This window comes from Sphaerodactylus townsendi, linkage group LG03 (genome assembly GCF_021028975.2).
Source record: "Sphaerodactylus townsendi isolate TG3544 linkage group LG03, MPM_Stown_v2.3, whole genome shotgun sequence".
NCBI lineage: Eukaryota > Metazoa > Chordata > Lepidosauria > Squamata > Sphaerodactylidae > Sphaerodactylus > Sphaerodactylus townsendi.
The window spans coordinates 138,865,011-138,885,074 of record NC_059427.1 but is presented as its reverse complement, the minus strand read 5'-3'; the positions used below and the strand labels follow the sequence as shown (position 1 = coordinate 138,885,074).

The following is a 20,064-nucleotide window of genomic DNA, read 5'->3' as shown; positions in this document are numbered from 1 at the left end:
GCAACAGATAGAGATAAAGCCACCTGGCCTCCTGCTCCCACAGAGTAACGGAAATATCCCATTTCTCATGAGAGTAGAAGGTGTCAGGGGTAAGTAAACCTAGTTATCTACAAAGCGTGTGAAGCCATAAAGAAGAGATCAAGGGAAGAATGTCCCATTACAGCAGTGGTAACATATAGCAGGCTAATTACATTTATCTTCTAGCGATTACATTGAGGTAGGAATGCATCTCAGTCAACTAGATACAATCATCACCCACATATTTTGTAACAACTACAATGAGTTAAGAATGCATCTCAATCAATTAGGTGCAACCCTTGCCACAAGGCTCATATGTAAAAAACGCTAAGGCGCATACTTAAAAATGACATTGGCTGAGGGGCTTATTTGGGACATTGGGTAATTGAATTCAGCATGGCTTACTAAGGAGAAAACAGACTGAAAATATTGCAGATGGGTGATCATTTAACACTCCTCCAAATGTGACTTTTTTATCCCTTCAGTACTGGCTAGGAAGCTGGGATTATAACTCACAGTGACTCCTGTGAGAACAGAAGTTGCCAGTACTGCTTGTTCTGCATGCGCTTGGCCCTTTCCACATGCACAGCTTACCACAGATTTTCCCAGTGATCAAACCTTGCATCTTGGAAACATTTTCTGTGAAATCATTCCACACACATCCTTTCCTCCTATCAATTTGGGCTCCCCCCACCCCTTGCATTTATTTTACATGCTACTGTTGAAAACACATTGTTCCATGACTCAGAAGAACAAGCCTCATCCCCCCCCCTTTTTTTTTGCACAGGCTCTCTAGCATTATTGCTCAGTTATATTGTAGAAGCAACTCAAAAAATTAAAAAAGAGAAATACGTAGTCCCACCTCAAAAACACATTTTTCTATCAAATTACAGCTGCAGTAGCATACCATCATTACTGTAGCACTCCCCTGCCAATTTCACTTTCTGCTAACTGCAGACACAGTGTATTAAGTAACCTTAATGTTACTTCCCAATTTTGATATGAAATTGACAAAGCTGATCCAATCACCCTGCTTTGTATCTGTACCTGGACATTAACATCAAGTGCTATGTGAAATTGACAAAGCTGATTCAGTCGCCCCTGCTTTGTATCTGTGCCTGAATGTTAATATTGCAAGCTCTATGTGAAATTGACAAATATGAACTAATCACCCCTGCTTCATATCTCTATCTCAATGTTACATCACTATTTTGATATGACAAAAAGAAAAATATTTAACATTCCTTTAGGAAATGAAGGACAAAGGGAAGGAGAGTATGGCTGGAGGTTGGGCAACAACATGGGGACATGGATAAAGGCCAAGTGTTTGGTGAGGTTGAGAAATAAATAGTGTTTCAACATGATTGTACGCTTAAGGGAAGTTGGACCAGAAATGGATAGAAAAAAATCATGGCAAAAGAGCTCAGGAAAACAGCCTAAGAAAAAGTGTTTCTGGAACCAAACAAAAGAAAAAATGTGTGGAATTCAAAGGAAAAAAGTAGCATTTGGTGGCAAGATTCATTGTAAAAAAAAAAAACTCATGCGGAAAAGGCCCTTGGTAGATAGTTTGGAATAATTTCCCCCCCTTGAGCAGAAGAATTCTTCAGCACTAAAGTCTTGACACAGGCAAGGGAGGAGAGACTCTTCCCTTTCCCAAGGCTTTCCAACCACTACTGCTTTCCTCATTCTGAAGTGACCTTTCTAGGCCTGCCCATCCCCCTGAGGCAATTCAATCTGCCCATATGGCAGGAGTAGCTGTGCCTTTTATTAGACACTCCAAATTGCAGGACACCCTGTGACCTTTCCATTCAGCCAGAGAAAAGGGGGGAAGGGGATGAGAAACTACTTATTCGACAGGCAACAGCAAGGAGGATTTCCCCCCTCATTTCTGCTAAGTAAGTGAGGAAATAGCAGTAAGATCAGTTATTTTTTTTCTTACCATGTTTACAGAAAATTCTCCCAACTATCATGTCAGCTTCCATCTTCCTCCCAGGAGAATATCTAATTGCTTTTGGGAAGGTCCCATGTCTTCTGTGATCCACCTTTTTCTGCTCCCTTGACAAGCAAGGTCTCTCTGCACAAGAAGTTATTTATTGATTATTTATTAATTAAATTTCTTATACCGCCCACCCTCAAAGGGCTCTGGGCAGTTCACAACATATAAAATTCACAAGATAAAACCTAGTACAAATATGAGCCACTTAAAATCAATAAATTAATAAATACAGTATAAAACATTTTGATGGCAAGTTGCTTTTCCTGCATGCCACCTTAAGCACTGGCAGATGCCACAGGGGTCAGAATGCAGAGCTAAGATTAGAGACATGTGTGTTCAACCCGCCCTCCCCCGTTAGGGCCAGTTTCTCACTCTCAGTCTAACCTATTGCAGAGGACTGGTAGAATAAAATGGCGGGAAATAAGAACCTTGAATTTACTCCAAACTCCTTGAAGAAAAGGTGAGACAGAAGATGGTTGTCAGCCATCCTTCTGTTGTAAGAATCCAAAGGAACAATCCCAGCAGAATTTTTTTAAAGCTACTTAATTTTTGCCTGGCTGTCCTGTTGACCTTAATGAATTATATATGAAGACAAGTAGTGAACCACTAGGTGGCACCTCACAATGAACAACTAGGAATATATAGACCATTTTCACAAACGTTATCAGACTGAGAGGCAGAAAGTTCTGGGTTGGATTTCCTTAGGATTTTAAAATGAGGAAATAGTGAGAGAAGGCAAGGGGGGCGGGGATTCAGATCAGGGTTATAGTACTATGGAGGGAGTGTTCTCCTGACTTCACATACACCCCCTTCTGGCTACTATTTTCCTTGCTGGAGAAAAAAGCCTTCAATTTTTAACATACAGCCTTGTAACAGCAGGAGGAAGAAAGCTACCCTGATGCAGGCTCTGGTTGGCTGCAAAACAGCATTTGCCCATAGGAAAAAGCCTCCGAACCAGAAACTCTCCAAGATCTCACTGACAATCTTCCTGCCCTTTGCAGCTGCTATAAAAAGTCTCCCCTTTGCCATTTGGAATTATATTCTGCCAACACAGCAGCATGTACAGGGCTGTTCACAGTCTTAAGATGGAGTGGACCTAGAACATAATAAATACAACCTCACATTTGCTGGGATGGAAAAATGATCCGGTGCTGCCCCCGCACTGTAGGAAGCAGCCATTTTGAGTGTTCTGTCCTGCAGGAAACATCTCTGCTCTGCGGAATAGCCAGCCCTTCTGTCCTGCAAGTTACCACAGTAGCAAGCAAATGCATATTCCTACTTTCATGCAACAAACAGTGCTACAAGGACACATCATTTGGTTCTCCAAATTAGAATCCACCACTCTTAACCACTACACCATGCTGGCTGTTAGTTTTCAAGAGAGACAAGAAGCAATACCCCAGGAGGAACAAGGGCTGGTAGATAGGTGGCCAGCTGATGTCATAACCCATTGCTCTTTCAACCATAGGCCTGGCAGAACATGTTGGTGTCACAGGTCCAGCAGAGGTGAGCTAGGTCCTGCAGTACCCAGGTCTCTCTAGAGCAGGGGTAGGGAACCTGCGGCTCTCCAGATGTTCAGGAACTACAATTCCCATCAGCCCCTACCAGCATGGCCAATTGGCCATGCTGACAGAGGCTGATGGGAATTGTAGTTCCTGAACATCTGGAGAGCCGCAGGTTCCCTACCCCTGCTCTAGACAGAGAGTTCCACCAGGCTGGAGTCACAGTCAAGAAAGCTGGTCAAACTTTGGGCCAGGAATTACCAGATTGTTGTCACCTGTGGAACACAGAGTTCTCTGGGGGAAATAGTGGGAGAGGCAGCCTTGTAAACATGAGGATCTCAGACCATACTGGGCTTTAAAGGTAAGCACCCGCACCTTGAACCTGAACCAGTACACAATTTGGAGATAATGCAACTGATGGAGAACTGACAAATATATGCTTTCCACAGGGTCCCGGTAAGAACCCTTGCAGTTGTATTTCAGACCAAATGTAATTTCTGGAGCAGTCTCAAGTTAGTTTTACTGTTATTTACTGTCAGGCTCCAGTTCCCAAGAGTCAGAGTCCATTGGTGCTGTATCTTCCACACATTCTCAGAAGGCTGCAGACAAAGCCTCAGTCTTTGAGGAAGGAGGTAGATTCTGTGTCACCCTGGCCACTTTCTTCGCCTCTGACTGACAGGGGACTAACAACCATGATTTCCACAAGGAGAGGCACTTTCAAGCATCTGATGACATAGACTCTGTCTCATGGAAGCTTGTGCCATGATACATTTGTCTTGTAGCATGAGACATGGTTATTTCTTTGGACAGGCCCTTTGGTTTTCTTATCCTGCGGTGTATCCCTGAGTGAAATTTCTGAAGTAAGAAAAGTGGACTTGGTCTTACATCTCAAGACAATCAAAGTGGACAGATTCTTGCTTCTGGTCCTGTGCTTGACTACAAGTCTGTAGCTCATTGTTGCCGATAGCTAAGAATTCCTCAGGCAGGACAGTTGTAAGTCCACTGATGTATCACATTTTTCATTAATCGTTTATTTTGGAAGCCTTCTTTTTAAAAGATTGCATACGTTGCCTTACTCTTATGAGGTAAGGTGAGCTGGTATCATCATCCACCATAGGGGCCTGAGGCTGAAAAGCGCAACATTTGACCTGGGAGTCTTTTTCTCATGAATCATCGACATTGTAGCTTTCCATGCATTATGATATCAATGTGATCCAAAGTTCTTCAGCCATGCAATGACAAGCACACGGTATATTGGTATTCAAAATAACCAAAGTTTCTAGCAGAGCGAAGAGGTTCTCTTTTAAATGGTCAGAGATGAAAAGTGGGGTGAGCTGGGACCCCTTTTGGCTTGCGCCCTCCAGGTAGAACTCCCACCGGCCCACCCCACTCCAGCGACCCTTTCCCTCCAACCTTTCCTCCCAGCGTCCTAATTCAGAGGAGACAGGCTCTCCGAATAAACTACATATCCCAAGAGCCACTGCGGATTCAGGCTGTCGCGCCCTAACTGCAAACGGCAAAGCACAGAACCAGCCGACTCCGCCTTACATTTCTATGACCGGAAGTAGGCTTTCCTAAGCTTTCTATGATGCGAGGGTTCAGGGTCACTTGAGGTGAAAGAGCGAGGTGCGCTGCTGATTGGACGAACACGAGGAAGCAGGACCCGGAAGTAAACTGGCGAGTTGTCCCTGCGGCTTGTGAGTTGCGACCGGCCGAGGGAAGGGTTGGCGGAGATTTTCGCAGGTGTGGGCACGGTCTGCGCCGGTGAGTGTCAGGTGAGAGCTGGGACTGACTTATGATGGGGGCCTTAGAGAGAAATCACGTTGCTCAAACCGTGAAATAAGAGAGAAAAAAGATTGACACGGAGACATATTTAACAGAATGGCGAACAAAACTATGGGATAAGTAGAATATGTATATTAGAAATAGATATTATTCATAGATTAATTGCTCGTTATAGGAATATCTTTTAAAATAATAAAGTGGAAATTAGAATATGGAGAAGGAGTAACGTTAAAACTAAGTTTGTTGTTTGTGAATGATTGGAAAGAATTTATAAGGTTCTTGGGGGAAGTCTTTTAGAGGAGGTAAATGTTATATGTTTTGTGTGTTATGTGCATGATAAAAATGTTTAGTTATTAGTGTTTGTGATAGAAATACTACGTAGATAATTCATGTAGGTTTGTTTAGCCTACTTTCTACCTTCAGATTTTTTTTCTCTTTTCTTTCTTTTTTTCCCCTTTGCAACAATTATGGTATGAGTGTAATATAGGAGTTATTATATCTAGGACAATCTATTAATGTTGAGGTTTCATTTACTGTGTATATTAGAGTATATATGATTATTTTGTGAAGTAATAAGCAAAAAATATATATTTAAAAAATAAGAGAGAGAAAAGATTGCAATCGGAACAAGCCAGCAGCTATAAAAATCCGTGAAACCTTATTTGTGAAGCCCTTGCGGAATAAGGCTCAGCACTCCACCCTCGGCATGCATGTTAGGCTAGCAGCGGCGTGCCCAGGGTAGATCTCTGCCCAGGCAGCACTGCTGGAACGCGCCTGACATGGCTCCTGCCTTTCCTCGCTTCCCAGACCTGTGCAGTAGAGAACTGCCTGATAGCTCACTGTTTGTATTGGGTCAGCCCTATATTGTTAGTTCATTTAGTAACCCCTATCCTGTGACCTTCCTGCAACAAAGCTCTTTGGACTTTGTGTAAATAACGGTTGTATTGTTTGCTGTCTCCCACAAGCGTAATAACTTCCTCTTTGCTTTGTCCGCAGCAGTAATGGTTTCTGCAAAGCAGCTAGCAGACTTTGGCTATAAAACTGTTTCCAGCTCAATGATACTCCTTACACTGTATGGTGGTTACCTCTGTAGTGTCAGAACGTACCGCTTTTTCCAACGCAGGAAGCAACTTCAGCAAGAGCAGGAACATGCAGATGCTGTCAAGAACTGAAAATTGCCTGTAAATGACTGTTGGATTCTTATCGGATCGCTGTGTTGCAGACACTCCTACAGGGAAGCAAAACTGCAGACATCTCTGCCACAAAGAATGGGCATTTCAGGCTGTGATGTTAAAAAGGGTAAAAACATCTTGTGTTCAAACATTCTATGTACAGCTTCTCTCCTTATTTCTGTAAGCAGATGCTGATTATAAAAAAGATGTATTCACCAAGTGGTTACATCTGTACTTTTATGTCCTGTTGATTTGAAAGATGGAAAACTACAGTAGTAGTAATTATTCTTTTTGGGTGCCTCTGGCAGTGGTCAGCAGTAGCTTTCAAGAGAAGTATTTATATATTTCTGCTATAGTTCACTTAATTCATACCCGTTTTAAAATAGTAAAAAGTTGTTTGAAACATTTCAAAGAAAAATGTGCACGGGTGAGTGATCATCTGTGCATTTTCTACAGCATCCTTCTAATACCTTTTCCAACATACATGAACATAGAAAAATATCTTTCAAAAGTCAGAACAAATACTTTGAGAACATGTTGCCTCATTTAGGTAGGTATACAGACTGGACCTATCTCACAAGATGTTTAAAATCCACTTACACTGTCAAAGTATGTTCCATAGCTTCTATTTTGAGTAACGGACAAAAAGATTTTTCAAGGGAAGTATTTAAATTCTTCTAATATAAAATGATCTTATCGCATCTTTGGCTGTTTCCACACGGGCAAAAATGCCGTCTCTGGGGAGGGAGTTCTTCCGCGACAGCAGGCGCTTTTGCCCAAGAAAAGCAGTCGCGGAAACACCGCACTTTGAACCCTCGCTCCATGAACGCAGGTTTTTTTCAAAAGTGGCACCTTCCAATCTGCTGCCATCGCTTAACAGCAGCGAGTGGAAGGCAGCCGTTTCCTCTCCCTTCTACAGCCAGCTTGTTTTCTGTTAATGGGCTGCTCTCGCATTGTGGAGGCCAGGGGACACACACCCCTGGCATCCGTCTCCACCACAATGCGAGGGCAGCCAGCAGGAGAAGGTAAGCCAGCTGGGAAGCAGCGAGCCTGTGCAAAGTTGTGCCTTCGCCTACGCCCCTACCGGGACCATCTGTGCAAATGGTCCCAGGGGGGTGGGGGTTGCATAAGCATAATTTATGCCGATGCACCCCCGCTCGCTGGCCATGCGGAAATAGCCTTACTTTCTAGAAACTATTTGAAGATCACATGCAAATTACAATGGATATCAAGTTGGCTCTAGGGAAGCATCACATCTTGGCAAGTAAGAGGACACTACTAATTATACCTCCAATGGGAGTGATATATCCTCCTGCTTGCAGACACGCTATGTAATTTAAGGGACTATGGGAAACTTACTCTAGTCTAGCAGCTACAGGAAATCCAAGCTGTTAAGACAGCTGCTGCTGGAGTGAATCTCTATAGCATTAATTCTCATTTCATATTGACCCATCAGAATTGTTCATCTTTTCCTGCCACTCCTCATGCCCAAGCTGGTTAAGGAATGGGATAGAAACGTCAACCTTCAATAAACAAGGATTTTATACCCTATAGCACAGTGATGGCGAACCTTTTTGAGACTGAGTGCCCAAATTGCAACCCAAACCCCACTTATTTATCACAAAGTGCCAAGACGGCAATTTAACCTGGAATGCTGAGGGTTTTAGTTTAGGAAAAAATTGGTTGGCTCTCTCTCTTCCTCCTCCTGCCACCCGGGCTTGAGCAGGGGCCCAGCCTGCTCTAGCCTTCTCCAGCAAGTCCCGGAAGCACCACTCTGGTGCCTCTCTAGCATCTCTGCTCTTCCTCTGCCCCCCCCCCTCAGGGCAATAGCCACTCCAGAGCACAGGTGCCATCAGGCCTCAAGCCAGCTGAGTCCCTCCCTGCTTCACCTCATACAGTGTGGCGCCATGTCATGCTCAGTGGCCCAGGTCAGTCTAGATGTGTGTGTGTGGGGGGGGGGTGATTTCCCGCCTTCACGACGAACTCTGTGTGCGCATGCCCACGGAGAGGGCTCTTAGTGCCACCTCTGGAACCTGTGCCATAGGTTCGCCATCACTGCTATAGCAGTTGTACAGATGAATGCTACCTTATAGCACTGTAACATGGCACCTTATAAAACTTTTTTTTTTTTTTTGCAAAATCAAAGGAACAAGAATACAGAATCCTGAAAGGTTGGACATCCAATCCCATCTATAATGGCTTTGACTGGATGTTTTGTTTATCCTTTTATTTAGTATAACAAGAAGGTACCTCCTGCTGAGTAAGATGTTATGGTAAATTCAGAGCCAATGTGTATTTATTTTTTTTCCTGCAACATCTAGAATTTGTCTTGTGTTGTGTATTCCTACCCTCAGAGAGGTAATGAGATGCCCAAACATGTTACAGTAGGCAAGAGGAAAGAATGAGATACATGGCAATCACACTTCCGTCATTCTGCTCCATTTGCCTCGAAGCCTTTTAAGCATCCCCTTTATAAGTTTTACTACCTTCCTTTCAGAGGGCCATCGGCTTACTTTTGAACTTTAAAACGATGCTTTTATTACCCCTTATCAACCCCTGTAAAAGTATCATCAATAAAGATAAGCACACATTTCTTCAAGATGCAGGAAGATAAGCATTGTTAGATATAGCTCATGATGCAAAAGGAAACGGGATATTTCTTACACAACGGATATTTATTATTAAAGATATATATATATATATATATATATATATATACACCTATATATATAAACCTATATATATATATATATATATATATATATATATATATATATATATATATATATATATATATATATATATATATATATATATATATCTCTATATATATTTGTTAGGTGCTATAGCAAGTGTCCTTGCACAAAGTGGGAAATGTAAGAAAAAGACTCTATTCCCCTTGTGCCAAAATCAAACGTGACTTCGTATTCCTGTAATTTTGTTTCTTTTGCTTGTACAATTGTATGTTAAAATATGAGAAAAGGGTGATTATACAAGCTCTTACACCCATGAAACTGCTGTAAATTTGTTTCTGTTTGTTCATCAATGGATCCAAGTGTTATTTCCAGCCTAGTTTTTTTTCTGTTTCAAAGCAAGCTTGTTCTCTGCTGCCTCAGAGACTTGGACACGAAGTAATGGATTCAAGATGCAGGAAAAGAGATTTCACCTAAACATTAGGAAGAACTTTCTGACTGTCAGGGCTGTTCGACTGGAATTCACTGCCTATGAGAGTGAAGTCTCCTTCTTTAGAGGTTTTTAAACAGGCTGGGTGATTGTATGTCAGGAATGCTTTGATTGTGTGTTCCTGCATGGCAGGGGGTTGGACTTGATGGCCCTTGTGGTCTCTTCCAACTCTATTATTCTATGATGCATTGGCTGTATGAATAGAAGGTCATTATCTAGGATTAATGGATTGAGCTCATGATGTAGAAGGCTATGGGACAAGGGTAAGTGGCTGGTTGAATTGGCTTGCCTATGAAATAACCTTCCGGGTATTCCCTACAAAGCATGATCTTCTCTTTCACCATGCTGCAAGTCTAGCTTCCAGATACTCAGTCAAAAGAAGTGCCAAGTGCGGAATGCAGATGGTAGTTTGTAAAGCAATATTTCCAAAACATGTTCTGTAAGCATCTTTTAATCACAGAGTAAACAGTAGTACAAAATAATAACTCAGATTTTCAAAGTCCTGGTTACTATTGCTTATTTTCATCTCCCCTGAAGTACCTTACAGTAAAAGGGGGGGGGGAGAGAAGGGGGGACACACAGAGTCCTTGTGTACCAACCTCTCCATCCCAGCAACATCTCAGTGAAGGAGATGCAGGACAAAGTCAACAATGGATTGCAGATCATCCATACCTGGTATCCCAGCAGATATTTATGAACTGTTTCTGTAGCTCCTATGTGCCTTCAAATCCACAGGATCTGTAGGAAAAACTGGTGATTTTAGATAATCACAGACTTTTTCTGCATGAGTTGATTACAATTTATTTTGCCTCTATTTTCTCCTCCCCCTCGTCATCCATTTTCTGAAGGAATTCTTTTTTAAAAAAGAATTATCTTTGCTGTAGCACATCAGTGAAGTAACGTCAGGGCACAGACCAAGCCAGATGAATTCTATCGGCATTTCCGATTTCATTTAGAATTAGTGATGCAACACTAAGACCAAGATACACTGTGCCAGCTGCTGGAAGCGAGTGAAACTGACAAGGGAAGTTGCTTCTGCAGGTGGGAACTGAAACAGGAATGCCACTGTAACAACTGTATGTTATTGCAGCTCTGATTTGGCTGGTGAATATGATTCTTCGAGGGGGGAAGCCTATGTGTTTCTATTTCTTCAGGTAATGGCACCTGCTCCAGTAGTCTTTTGCTTCCATTTTGTGCAAACACCTGACTCCTATCCATGCCTATATCCATGGTGGCGAACCTTTGGCACTCCAGATGTTATGGACTACAATTCCCATCAGCCCCTCCCAGCATGGCCAATTGGGGCTGATGGAAATTGTAGTTCATGAACATCTGGAGTGCCATAGGTTTGCCACCACTGCCCTATATAGTTATCAACCTCCCCTTCAGTCATTTTCTTCTCCATCTTCAAAAGGAATTTTTTTAAAAAAATCTCACCATATCCAACTAATGATGTAATGTTGAGGCAAAGATACAAACTAGCGTAGCTGATTGGATCAACTTTGTCAACTTTATATCGAACTACCAATGCAATGTTAGGGCAGAGAGCTATTTTGAATATGGGGTGGCTGAAAAAAGTACTACGAGTAATCACTGCATGTAATCAGGGGCTATTGTGTATTACTGAAGATCAAATTTGGCTGGAAAATGCGGTTCTTTGGGGGAAAGGGGCTGTTTCTTCTGTTCCTTCAGGGAACAGTGCCTGCTCCAGCAGTTGTTTTGGCTTCCATTTGGGGTTGGTAGTTCTCAATAGCAGCAATGGAGGCTGGGACATTTTTGAATTGCAGATTCAAAATGTAACTATGCAGTAATGCTAGATTGTCGATGCAAAAGAAAAAAGGAGCACGGCTGTTGTTCTGCATCATGCATGTCATGCCACCACCATCAGGAATAACAAGTTTTCAGCAATAATGTATGGAATAAATGCAACTGAAGAGAAAGGGGGAGGGGAACAACCTAAAACGACCAGGTAAAAGGAGGTGTGTGAAATAATTTCACAGTGTTTCCAAGACACAAGATATGACCAGCAGGAAAATCCGGTAAGCTGCGCATGCAGAAAAGGTCACAGGAAAGACTCTGGTGGATGCTTTTTTTTAAAGCAACAACAGCAAGCTTGGTCCAGCTCCCACCCCAAAACAGACAGGCATAACTCTGTTAGTTCATCACTGCCCAAAGATTATGAGTGACTCCTTGAGTTCACCTGGCTCTATCATAACCACCTGGTTGCTAAGTCTGGCTGCAAAACACTTAGACTTGACATGGCAACTTTTGCACCTGTGGCTACTAAATCAGACTTGATCACACTGTCAAAAGATTACAGAGTTCATTCATGCAGCAGCAGACAGAACCTGCTGGAGATCAAAACTCTATAAGTGCACTCCAAACATTCGAGGTGATCTAGAAAACTGAGCAGCCTGTCTCTTTCTCCCTCTCTCACACACACACTCACACACTTCAACACATAATATTTAAGTTGGGATACTATTAAATACAAAATGACTTATTTTATTTTAAAAGGGAAACTGGAAATAACTTTTGCACTAAAAATCAGTTTGATGCCTTCTGTGTAAAACTGGGCTGTGCCTGTGCCAGTTTTAGGTTTGCTAGAGGAGTTGGGGATGAAGGGGCAGCTTGATTAAAGACTTCTTTAGAATGTACAGTTCAGTGTACCAAGAACTTTGAACAGAAGTCTATTTTCTGGAGGTGTCCCCTGCCCCACCATTTTCCTTGCCAGCCTATTGGCTGCTACTTAATGTGATCATTAATCCGATTGGCGCCATTGCTGGAAGTGCTATGGATTCCTTTTCTACTGTTTGAAGTTGCGTCTTCCTCATCCGAGCTAGTCTCCATGTCACTGCGATCATCTTTTGACACCTGAAAGAAGCAAATATAATAATCATCACCTTATTATCAGGCTGAGTCTTTGTCGTTCATCAGGATAATTTTTCACATTGCATGTGAAGCAATTACAAACTATTACTTACCATGCAATTTTACTCAACATAGTAGCAGGAGACAAGGCCAACCCAATAAGTACAATTATCTCCGGGGGAGGGGGGGGGGAGCTAGCGTTGGGGAGAGCTGGGAGGTTCTCACCTGGGATGTGGGTGCTACTTATGAACACCTTGATTTAAACCATCCCACTAAACTCAGGGTGAAAGAAAGATAGACTGAAAGCAAAAATTGAAACAGGTAAAATGAGGAGAAAAAATGGGAGGTGTCTAAAGAAACCAGGATGGAGGTCTAAAGAACTCTCAAGTTAGCTAAGATATAAAAGGGACATGTACAAGAAATGGAAATTACCAAAGAGGAATTCAAACGTATAGCCAAGACTTGTAAGGAGAAAGTGAGAATAGCTAAAGCTCACAATGAGCTCAGACTTGCAAGAGATGTTAAAAACAATAAAAAGGGCTTGTTTTGGTTATGTCCGTAGCAAAAGGAAGAAAAGGGATATGCTAGGGTCACTGTGTAAAGAAGATGGTGAAATTCAAAAGGGGACAGAGAAAAGGCAGAACTACTCAGGGGGTTGGACTTGATGGCCCTTGTGGTCTCTTCCAACTCTATCATTCTATGATGCACTTGCTGTATATAGAAGGTCATTAATCTAGGATTAATGTCTGGATTGAGCTCGTGATGTAGAAGGCTATGGGAAGAGAGTTACGTGGCTGGCTGAATTGGCTTGCCTATGAAATAACCTTCCAGGTAGTTCCTACAAAGCATGATCTGCTCTTTCACCATCCTGCAAGTCTAACTTCTAGAGACTCAGAGGCTCATTCCACACATGCAGAATAATGCACTTTCAAACTGCTTTCAGTGCTCTTTCAAGCTGTGCGGAATAGCAAAATCCACTTGCAAACAGTTGTGAAAGTGGTTTGAAAGCGCATTATTTTGCGTGTGCAGAAGGGGCCAGAGTTAAAAGGAGTGTCATTAAAAAAAAAGCAGTGCTTAGACCACCAGAATGATCCACATTAGTTCTGTCTCAGAAAGAAAGAAATGCAAATCTGGGCATCCTTGAAGGGAGAAACATTCATCAAAACAATCTGTTATGGTGTCACCTGTAATCATGTAAAGATGCCAGAAACTGCAACTGTGGAAATCAAAAAAGGTAACCATCTTAGAAAAATAAGGACTGACTAGAGACTGAGAAATGCAAAACTCAAGCAGTAGGATAAAAAAAGTTGACCTGGTTGACCAACGATCAACAGAGCAGGGGAAATCAATACAACAGCGTCACATAATATCCTTACATCATTGCCATGTAATTTGTGAAACAGTCAAAACATAATCAAGAAGGAGAATGTTGATTTCTACCACTGGCAGCTTACACGCACACACACACAGATGAAAAATATATATGGCGATATTTATTGAAATGCCACTGCAGTACAGCATATTTCGTAATCAAGACTAATTCTGTGCAACTGGAAAAATGTACATGGCCCATTACTCATGAAACACTTACCTTGGGCCCTTTAGCTGCACAGTAGAGCTGAAGTGTGGTCACCTCACACCTCTCTGTTTACACGTGAGGAGGCAGCCCAGTTCTTCCTGCAGCTAGTCTCAACAGGCTTCTGTTTCCCAGTTCTCGACTCCACCCCTCTTAAAGACACAGATCTCACAACAATAGTCCCAATACTACAGAGCTGATATTCTCCCCCTATTTCTCTTCTCTCTTTGTCTCTCCCAGCCTCTCTCTCACTGTTGCTGCAGGACAGAGCTTGTTTTTAAAAAGACACCTGTATGAAAATTTTTAAAAGCCCTTCCAATTATCAGGGAGGGCAAAAGCTGTAGTCGACCCACGCGGTCAGCGTAAGAACGAGACGAGACGCGGAGATAACATCTGGTGGAGATCGCCAGCAGCGGGAGACCGGAGGTCCGTGTTCCTAGCGAGTCTCCCGTCTGCCGGTTCCTGGCACCTTTTATTGTTACTCTATCGGGGGCGTGTAGGAGGGAGGACCGGGGGGAGTTCCGGGAGAACGGGAGGCGGGAGGTCGGGAGATCATCATGTGATGCATGATCTCATCTGGCTAATGCGGCGGAGAGGGAGCGATTGCCTGAGCTCTAATCTCACCTGGGGCAAGACCATTGTCCCTGCCGTGATTGAGCCAGACAGTTCATGACCCGTGGACTCATGGGGGGGATGAGGAGTGGGGTGCGAAGGCGACCGGGCACAGCTCGCAGGTCTGTTGGCGCCCCAACGTTTCTGCACACGGCGCTTGCTGGGTCGGCAGTAGCACTACTACATCTCCTCCTTTTTTTACATTTTAGAAAACAGCCGCTATAAGCGATTTAAAGGGACGCTTTGTCTCCTCCGCCAAGCTTATCAAGCTTTCGACCAAGCTGCTTGTGTAACATTAGAACTTGGTTGCGGGTATAGAACAGGGGTTTCTACACACGCTACAGGCAATATTAGACACGCATTGAACGTAAACAAGATCCATAACGAGGCAATAATAATTAAACCAATGCAGAGCTGTACAATAGCACTCAACCATCTCCTCCGCAGCCAGCTCCAGAGGGCTGACCACCAATGGGGCAAACATCATACTTCAGATTAGATACAACTTTGCAGCACACGCACTTCATGTGAATCAACTGGGAATTATAAGAAAGATTAAAACAACACATATTATGTACATTCTCACAACCTTGGTGATGTAACAACAACAATTAATCAATAGCCGCATCTATTGTCTAGGGTCGCTTGACGAAAGTTCCTGCTAGCTCCGAGGAGGCCAGGGCATCCAGAGCGGTTGGAGAGTAGAGGATTGATGGACTTCAAGAAGGGCACAGGCCAGCCGGCCAATAGTCTTAGCATTGTAAGAAGCGAGTCCGGGGACTCCCACTAGGGAAGCTAAGTGCAGGGAGATGAACTCCCGCTTCGAGAGGGCGACACTGGCCGCTCCGGCTGGTGGAGGGGTCGAAAAGGCAGTAAGCGGGAGCGGGCGGCGGTGGCGTCCGGGCTCCCCGGTGGAGCCTGAGGTAGAGGACGCATGGTGAGGCGACTGAGGCAACAAAGAGTTCCGGCAGAGAAGTCGTATGCGGGATATAATTAAACGCTTCTCTCCCCGCGAGGTCCAGAACCAGCCCCTGGGGAGTATAGCAGGATGTTTCCCAACATGGGGGAAATGTCCTCCCGGTGTTTGTGCAGCCCAACTGGCCGGGCCGATGAATGGGCCCGGGTCGGTTCTCTCAACTTGGCTGGCGCTCGGTGATGCGGCGCGCAGGTGTTAGGATTCGTAATTAGCTTGGGGCCACAGTCTTGGTGACAAAGGGAGAGCGCCAGCCGGGAGTGGTTTGGACGGCGGGTCCCCAGTCGAAAGCTCATAGAGTACCTGGATGGATGAGGCATTCATGAAGGGGCTTTTAGCCCAGCGAACTCCGCTATCGCCAGGAAGTCTCCGGCGCTTTGCAGATCGAGGAGCAGGCAGGAGCCAGCGGCAGGCTCCTCGACTCCTGTGGGTACTGGCCCAGGCAGAAGGATGAGACGTTGGCAGCGGCAGCAGAAACTGCTCCCAGATGTTGGTCCTGGTGAAAGCTCGCCAGGGGTGGGCCGACGCCATCGGCAGGAGGCAGCAGAGCAGGCAAAGGACGGTGGGTCAGCCGAAGTTGGCGGTGATGATCAAAGCAGAGCGGCACAGAGTGTTCCTCGGGTGTCTCGGAGGTGGTCTTGCTGGCAGCCTTGGCAGCTCTAGGGAGCTTGGCTGGTGGATCGCCTTCTGGACGCCTCCCAGGTCATTCTTCCTCGGGTCTTTGGGCATTGGCGACGGGCGCTCCTGTTGAGATCGCCATGCGGGATCCTCCTAGAGATATGTTGCCTCCATCTCCTCGGGATAGGGGGTTGGAGCCTTCCTGGCGCCATTCCATGGGTTGGCCCTGTCATGGCGGTTAATCCGGAGTCCACAGGAACCTGTAGGGAAAAGAGGGGACTGGAAAACACACCCCTTTTCCCAGGCCACGTAGCCGGGTCCCGGTCCATGAGCTCAGTTCTAAAGCCGGATATGGCGGAGAAGTCGGGATCGAAGCTTCTCTAGTGTTTAGAATTCCCAATATAAGAAGGGAGAGTAGCTTGTTTTGCAGCCTGTGAAGGTTAAGCTTTAATGCAATCCTCCTGGGGCCTACCTCTTCTTTTTAGTTGTTTGACAGGGAGGGCAGAGGAATCTCTGGTGGAATTGGCTTCAGAGCCGCCAATCAGGGTGCCAAGGCTTGGTGGTCCGAGCCTCGAGGGGAGGAACAGGCGTCCTGGGGATTTGTGGGGTATGCATAGCTTAATCAGCAACACAAAGTGTGGGGCTTTGGAAGCACCTTTTGGGGATGGGTGCATCCGGGACGAAGCAATCAGGCAATTAGAGTAGCAGACTCTCGCACAGCCAATAAAGCAAAAAGAGGGGGGTTCTTTGCAAGCGAGTTGCACTTACCGTGTGACCTTGGTGGCTGCCAATGCAGAAGCTGGATGAAAGCTAAAATTTTGACCTAATTATCTCGAATTACAACCGTCACGGCATCACCTCGCCAAGCATCTTAGAAGCGATGATAAAGCTATAATGCCGCCAATACCACTTCCCTCTTAAATCCGGGGCCTGTCCTGGCAGTGCTAAGGGCGGTACTAGGGCGGCCCAGATTTTAATCCAGGGAGGGCTAGTCAGCCAATTGGCCCTCCCGGCTTCTACTGGTCGAAAAAAAACAGAAAGAGAAAAGGGAGGGGAGAGGGAAACAGTTTCCCCACGGAGATAGAGAGTGAACTTCTGAAGTCACAGTTGGGATCACTGATCTGTGATGGCCTTACCCATCCCAGACCAAAGTCGTTTTGACCTGACTCATGAGGTCCCTTCCCCAGAGATTGACGTGGATGTCTAAGACGATAAGCGGACTGTGAGCTGCCGCCGAGCCCTGGGCTGGGCTGACCGCGAGCTGGGCGATGTCTGGCTCCTCAAGGGTTTGTCTCCCCCCCCACCCCCCCAGATGTGCGGTAAGCTCCTCGGGTCCGCCACTGGTCGGGCCACTCGGCTGCTCTGATGACGGTAACATCAGCTGCCGTCCACCAGGCCCTTTGAACTTACATCCCTTCTATGGTATAGCTCCAGGTAAGGCGCTGGAGCTCCCGATATGCCTCCACCGCTGCCAAGTGACGGTGGTGTAGGCTACGCCATGCTGGCTGCTGGGGCACGCAGAGTCTTTATTGGGCTCGCCCAGCTGGTAGCGATAAGCAAGAGAATCAGCTGGAGTGCAGCTGGCTCCGCAGGCAACTCCTGTGGGACAGTTTGTCCAGACCTGGAGATGGATGTGGTCCTGGTGCGTGGAGTCGACACTGCACGGGACGATGAACAGTCCCTGTTCGCTGCCGGGCAGAGGCCTTTGGGCAGCACTAGCCCAATAGTCCCGGTAGGGATGGGGCTCGTCAGGACTGGGTTGGGGCCACAAGAACCCCGTATGGGGAACTTAAAGGAGATGGCCTAGGTGCATGGAAGCCAGATGCCACGAGAGGGGGGGTGGTTTTGGCAGGGCCTTGGTGTTTGGTCTGCTCTCAGTACTCTCTCCTCCTTGGTCCTGGTGTTGGGAGACTGGGCGGGAGCTCTCGACGGGCAAGGTCGCTTCTCCAGTGGAGTTTCTGGCAGCGCTGGCACTGGTTTTAGGTGGCCTTCTCCTGGGGAGGACCCTCCTCCATCGGGTTGTAGGCCCCCCCGGCCGGGCTGCTCAGCACTCCCTTCTCGAAGTGTCCCCGGGTCTACCGCGAGGCTAAAGCAGTGTCATTCTGGGGCTGCCTCCCACGTGAGGAGAAAGTGCTGGGCGAGGAGGCCAGCTTGGCTGGGCGGAGGATCCGGGATGTCCCGGCAAGCCTTTTTTTTTTAAGCATGTCGGCCAAGTTCAGATTTTTGCCCAGGTCCTGGATTGCCCTGGGCTGCACTGCGTGAGGCTGCTCTTCTTTGCGAGGCTTATGAGGAGCCTCGCTGGGGCCTCCCTCGCTATCTACCTGCCTCTTGATGCCTCCTGGAGCCTGTTCACAAAATCGGGCATAGGCCTCTTCGGGGGTTTTTTGGCCGGATGGAGGAGAAAACTCTGGGTTGGCTGGCCTGGGCATTGGGGACTTTGATAAACGCCTTTATAGGCGCACCTCAGAGTACACTCGCGAAGGGTGGCCTCAGGCAAGGGACAATCTGGATCGCTGGGGTTGGCGAAAAGCATCAAAACCGTGAAGTTGAGCTGCCAGGGTAGGCGCCAGCCGAGTGGCGGCTCCCTTTGCTGGATGCATTGCTGGCGGAACTCGCCTCCCAGATCACAAATTGTGCTGGGCTCAGGAGCATGCGAAAGGTGGTTTTCCAATCGTCCGGAACCATTATGTGATTCCTCGCGATTGCTTCCAGCATACCTTCCTAATGAGGGGCTGCGGATTCCTACGCCTCGCATCGCTTATGGAGCTCAGTGAGTGATGTTATAGTTCAAAGGGCTGTACTCATAACTCGGTTAATGACGCACCTCCCCCCCTTCAGTATCTGTGAAGTGGACGGGCACAATGCAATAATCTTCGGCATCGCCTTCCGCTGGTTTCTTTCTTCTGCAGATCGCGGGCTAATACGCTCTGGCGAAAGTTTGAAACCCGCGCATTATGTGGCGCTGACGGAGGTGCAGTGGTTTCGAAAAAATGAAGGCGGAGTAGGGGAGGGGCGGCTGAGCCGCTGGAGAGTTTGAAATGGGTGTGAAGGGAGCAAGGGCAGAAGGGAGGACAGGCGGCCCAATTTAGTGGATAGAGAAAAAATTCGCTGAAATTAGCTGCGAAAGATCGGAAGGAGGGCTGCCTACAGCAAAGGGAGCCGAGGGTCTGCAATAGCTGATGGCGAAACATTGTCTCCATCGCCAGTAGCAGCCACATCGGGCGCATCTAGGCTCTGTGCCAAGAGTGCTCGATGTTCTTCCCAGTCCTATGATTCACCGTCCCCCCTCTGGTACAACATGGACACTGAGCTTCAATCTCAACCACCCCTATGCAGCTCCTTCTTCTTTTACTGGGATCTGCCGTGATTTTCGCTTAACGCTTAGTTCGCTGTAACGCGTTTTGTCATAAGCCCTGCTTTTGCAAGCTCCCATACTCACCGTGTTCCGCCGGACGAGAGTGTCCTAGGACGCCAGTAATCTCTGATGCGCTCTATCCAGAGGACAGTATGAGCAATTTAAACGGTGGTCCCTGGATGCGCCGATCCAGCCGGACTTCGGTATCGCCCTTCCCAGGTATGCACGTGAGCAGGGTGGAGGTTCGAGATTCCCGGTTTCGCACCAGCTTGTAGTCGACCCACGCCGGGTCAGCGTAAGAACCAGACGCAGACGCGAGATAAATATCTGGTGGAGATCGCCAGCAGCTGGAGACCGGAGGTCCAGCAGTTCCTAGCGAAGTTCTCCCCGGCCTGCCGGTTCC

At 46.2% G+C, this 20,064-nt stretch overlaps 2 protein-coding genes across 7 annotated transcripts in view; one reads left to right on the top strand and one right to left on the bottom strand.

Moving 5' to 3' along the window:
- The first annotated feature begins 5,153 nt into the window (after nucleotides 1-5,153).
- On the top strand, nucleotides 5,154-6,692 carry LOC125428094 (cytochrome c oxidase assembly protein COX14). 4 transcript variants are annotated; one of them, XM_048487714.1, is made up of 2 exons: nucleotides 5,154-5,280; nucleotides 6,301-6,692. In XM_048487714.1, exon 2 carries the CDS (start codon nucleotides 6,303-6,305, stop codon nucleotides 6,471-6,473), a length of 171 nt encoding a protein of 56 aa, XP_048343671.1. In that variant the 5' UTR covers nucleotides 5,154-5,280; nucleotides 6,301-6,302; the 3' UTR covers nucleotides 6,474-6,692. The 4 variants fall into 4 exon arrangements, with proteins under 4 accessions (XP_048343671.1, XP_048343670.1, XP_048343666.1 ...); XM_048487713.1 differs by having other exon boundaries at nucleotides 5,155-5,280; nucleotides 6,298-6,692; XM_048487709.1 differs by having other exon boundaries at nucleotides 5,155-5,291.
- Nucleotides 6,693-12,140: 5,448 nt separating this feature from the next.
- CERS5 (ceramide synthase 5) overlaps nucleotides 12,141-20,064 on the bottom strand; it is a 57,783-nt gene continuing 49,859 nt past the window's right edge. For 2 of the 3 annotated variants that reach the window (XM_048490500.1, XM_048490498.1), the window contains exon 10: nucleotides 12,141-12,530. In XM_048490500.1, coding sequence (XP_048346457.1) covers nucleotides 12,402-12,530 — 129 coding nt within the window. In that variant the 3' untranslated portion in view covers nucleotides 12,141-12,401. The remainder of the gene's footprint in view (nucleotides 12,531-20,064) is intronic. The other variant, XR_007243985.1, reaches the window with a different exon arrangement.

Bases quoted from the DNA above. Each gene is read 5' to 3' on its own strand.
- LOC125428094 (XM_048487714.1), top strand. From the start codon at position 6,303: ATGGTTTCTGCAAAGCAGCTAGCAGACTTTGGCTATAAAACTGTTTCC.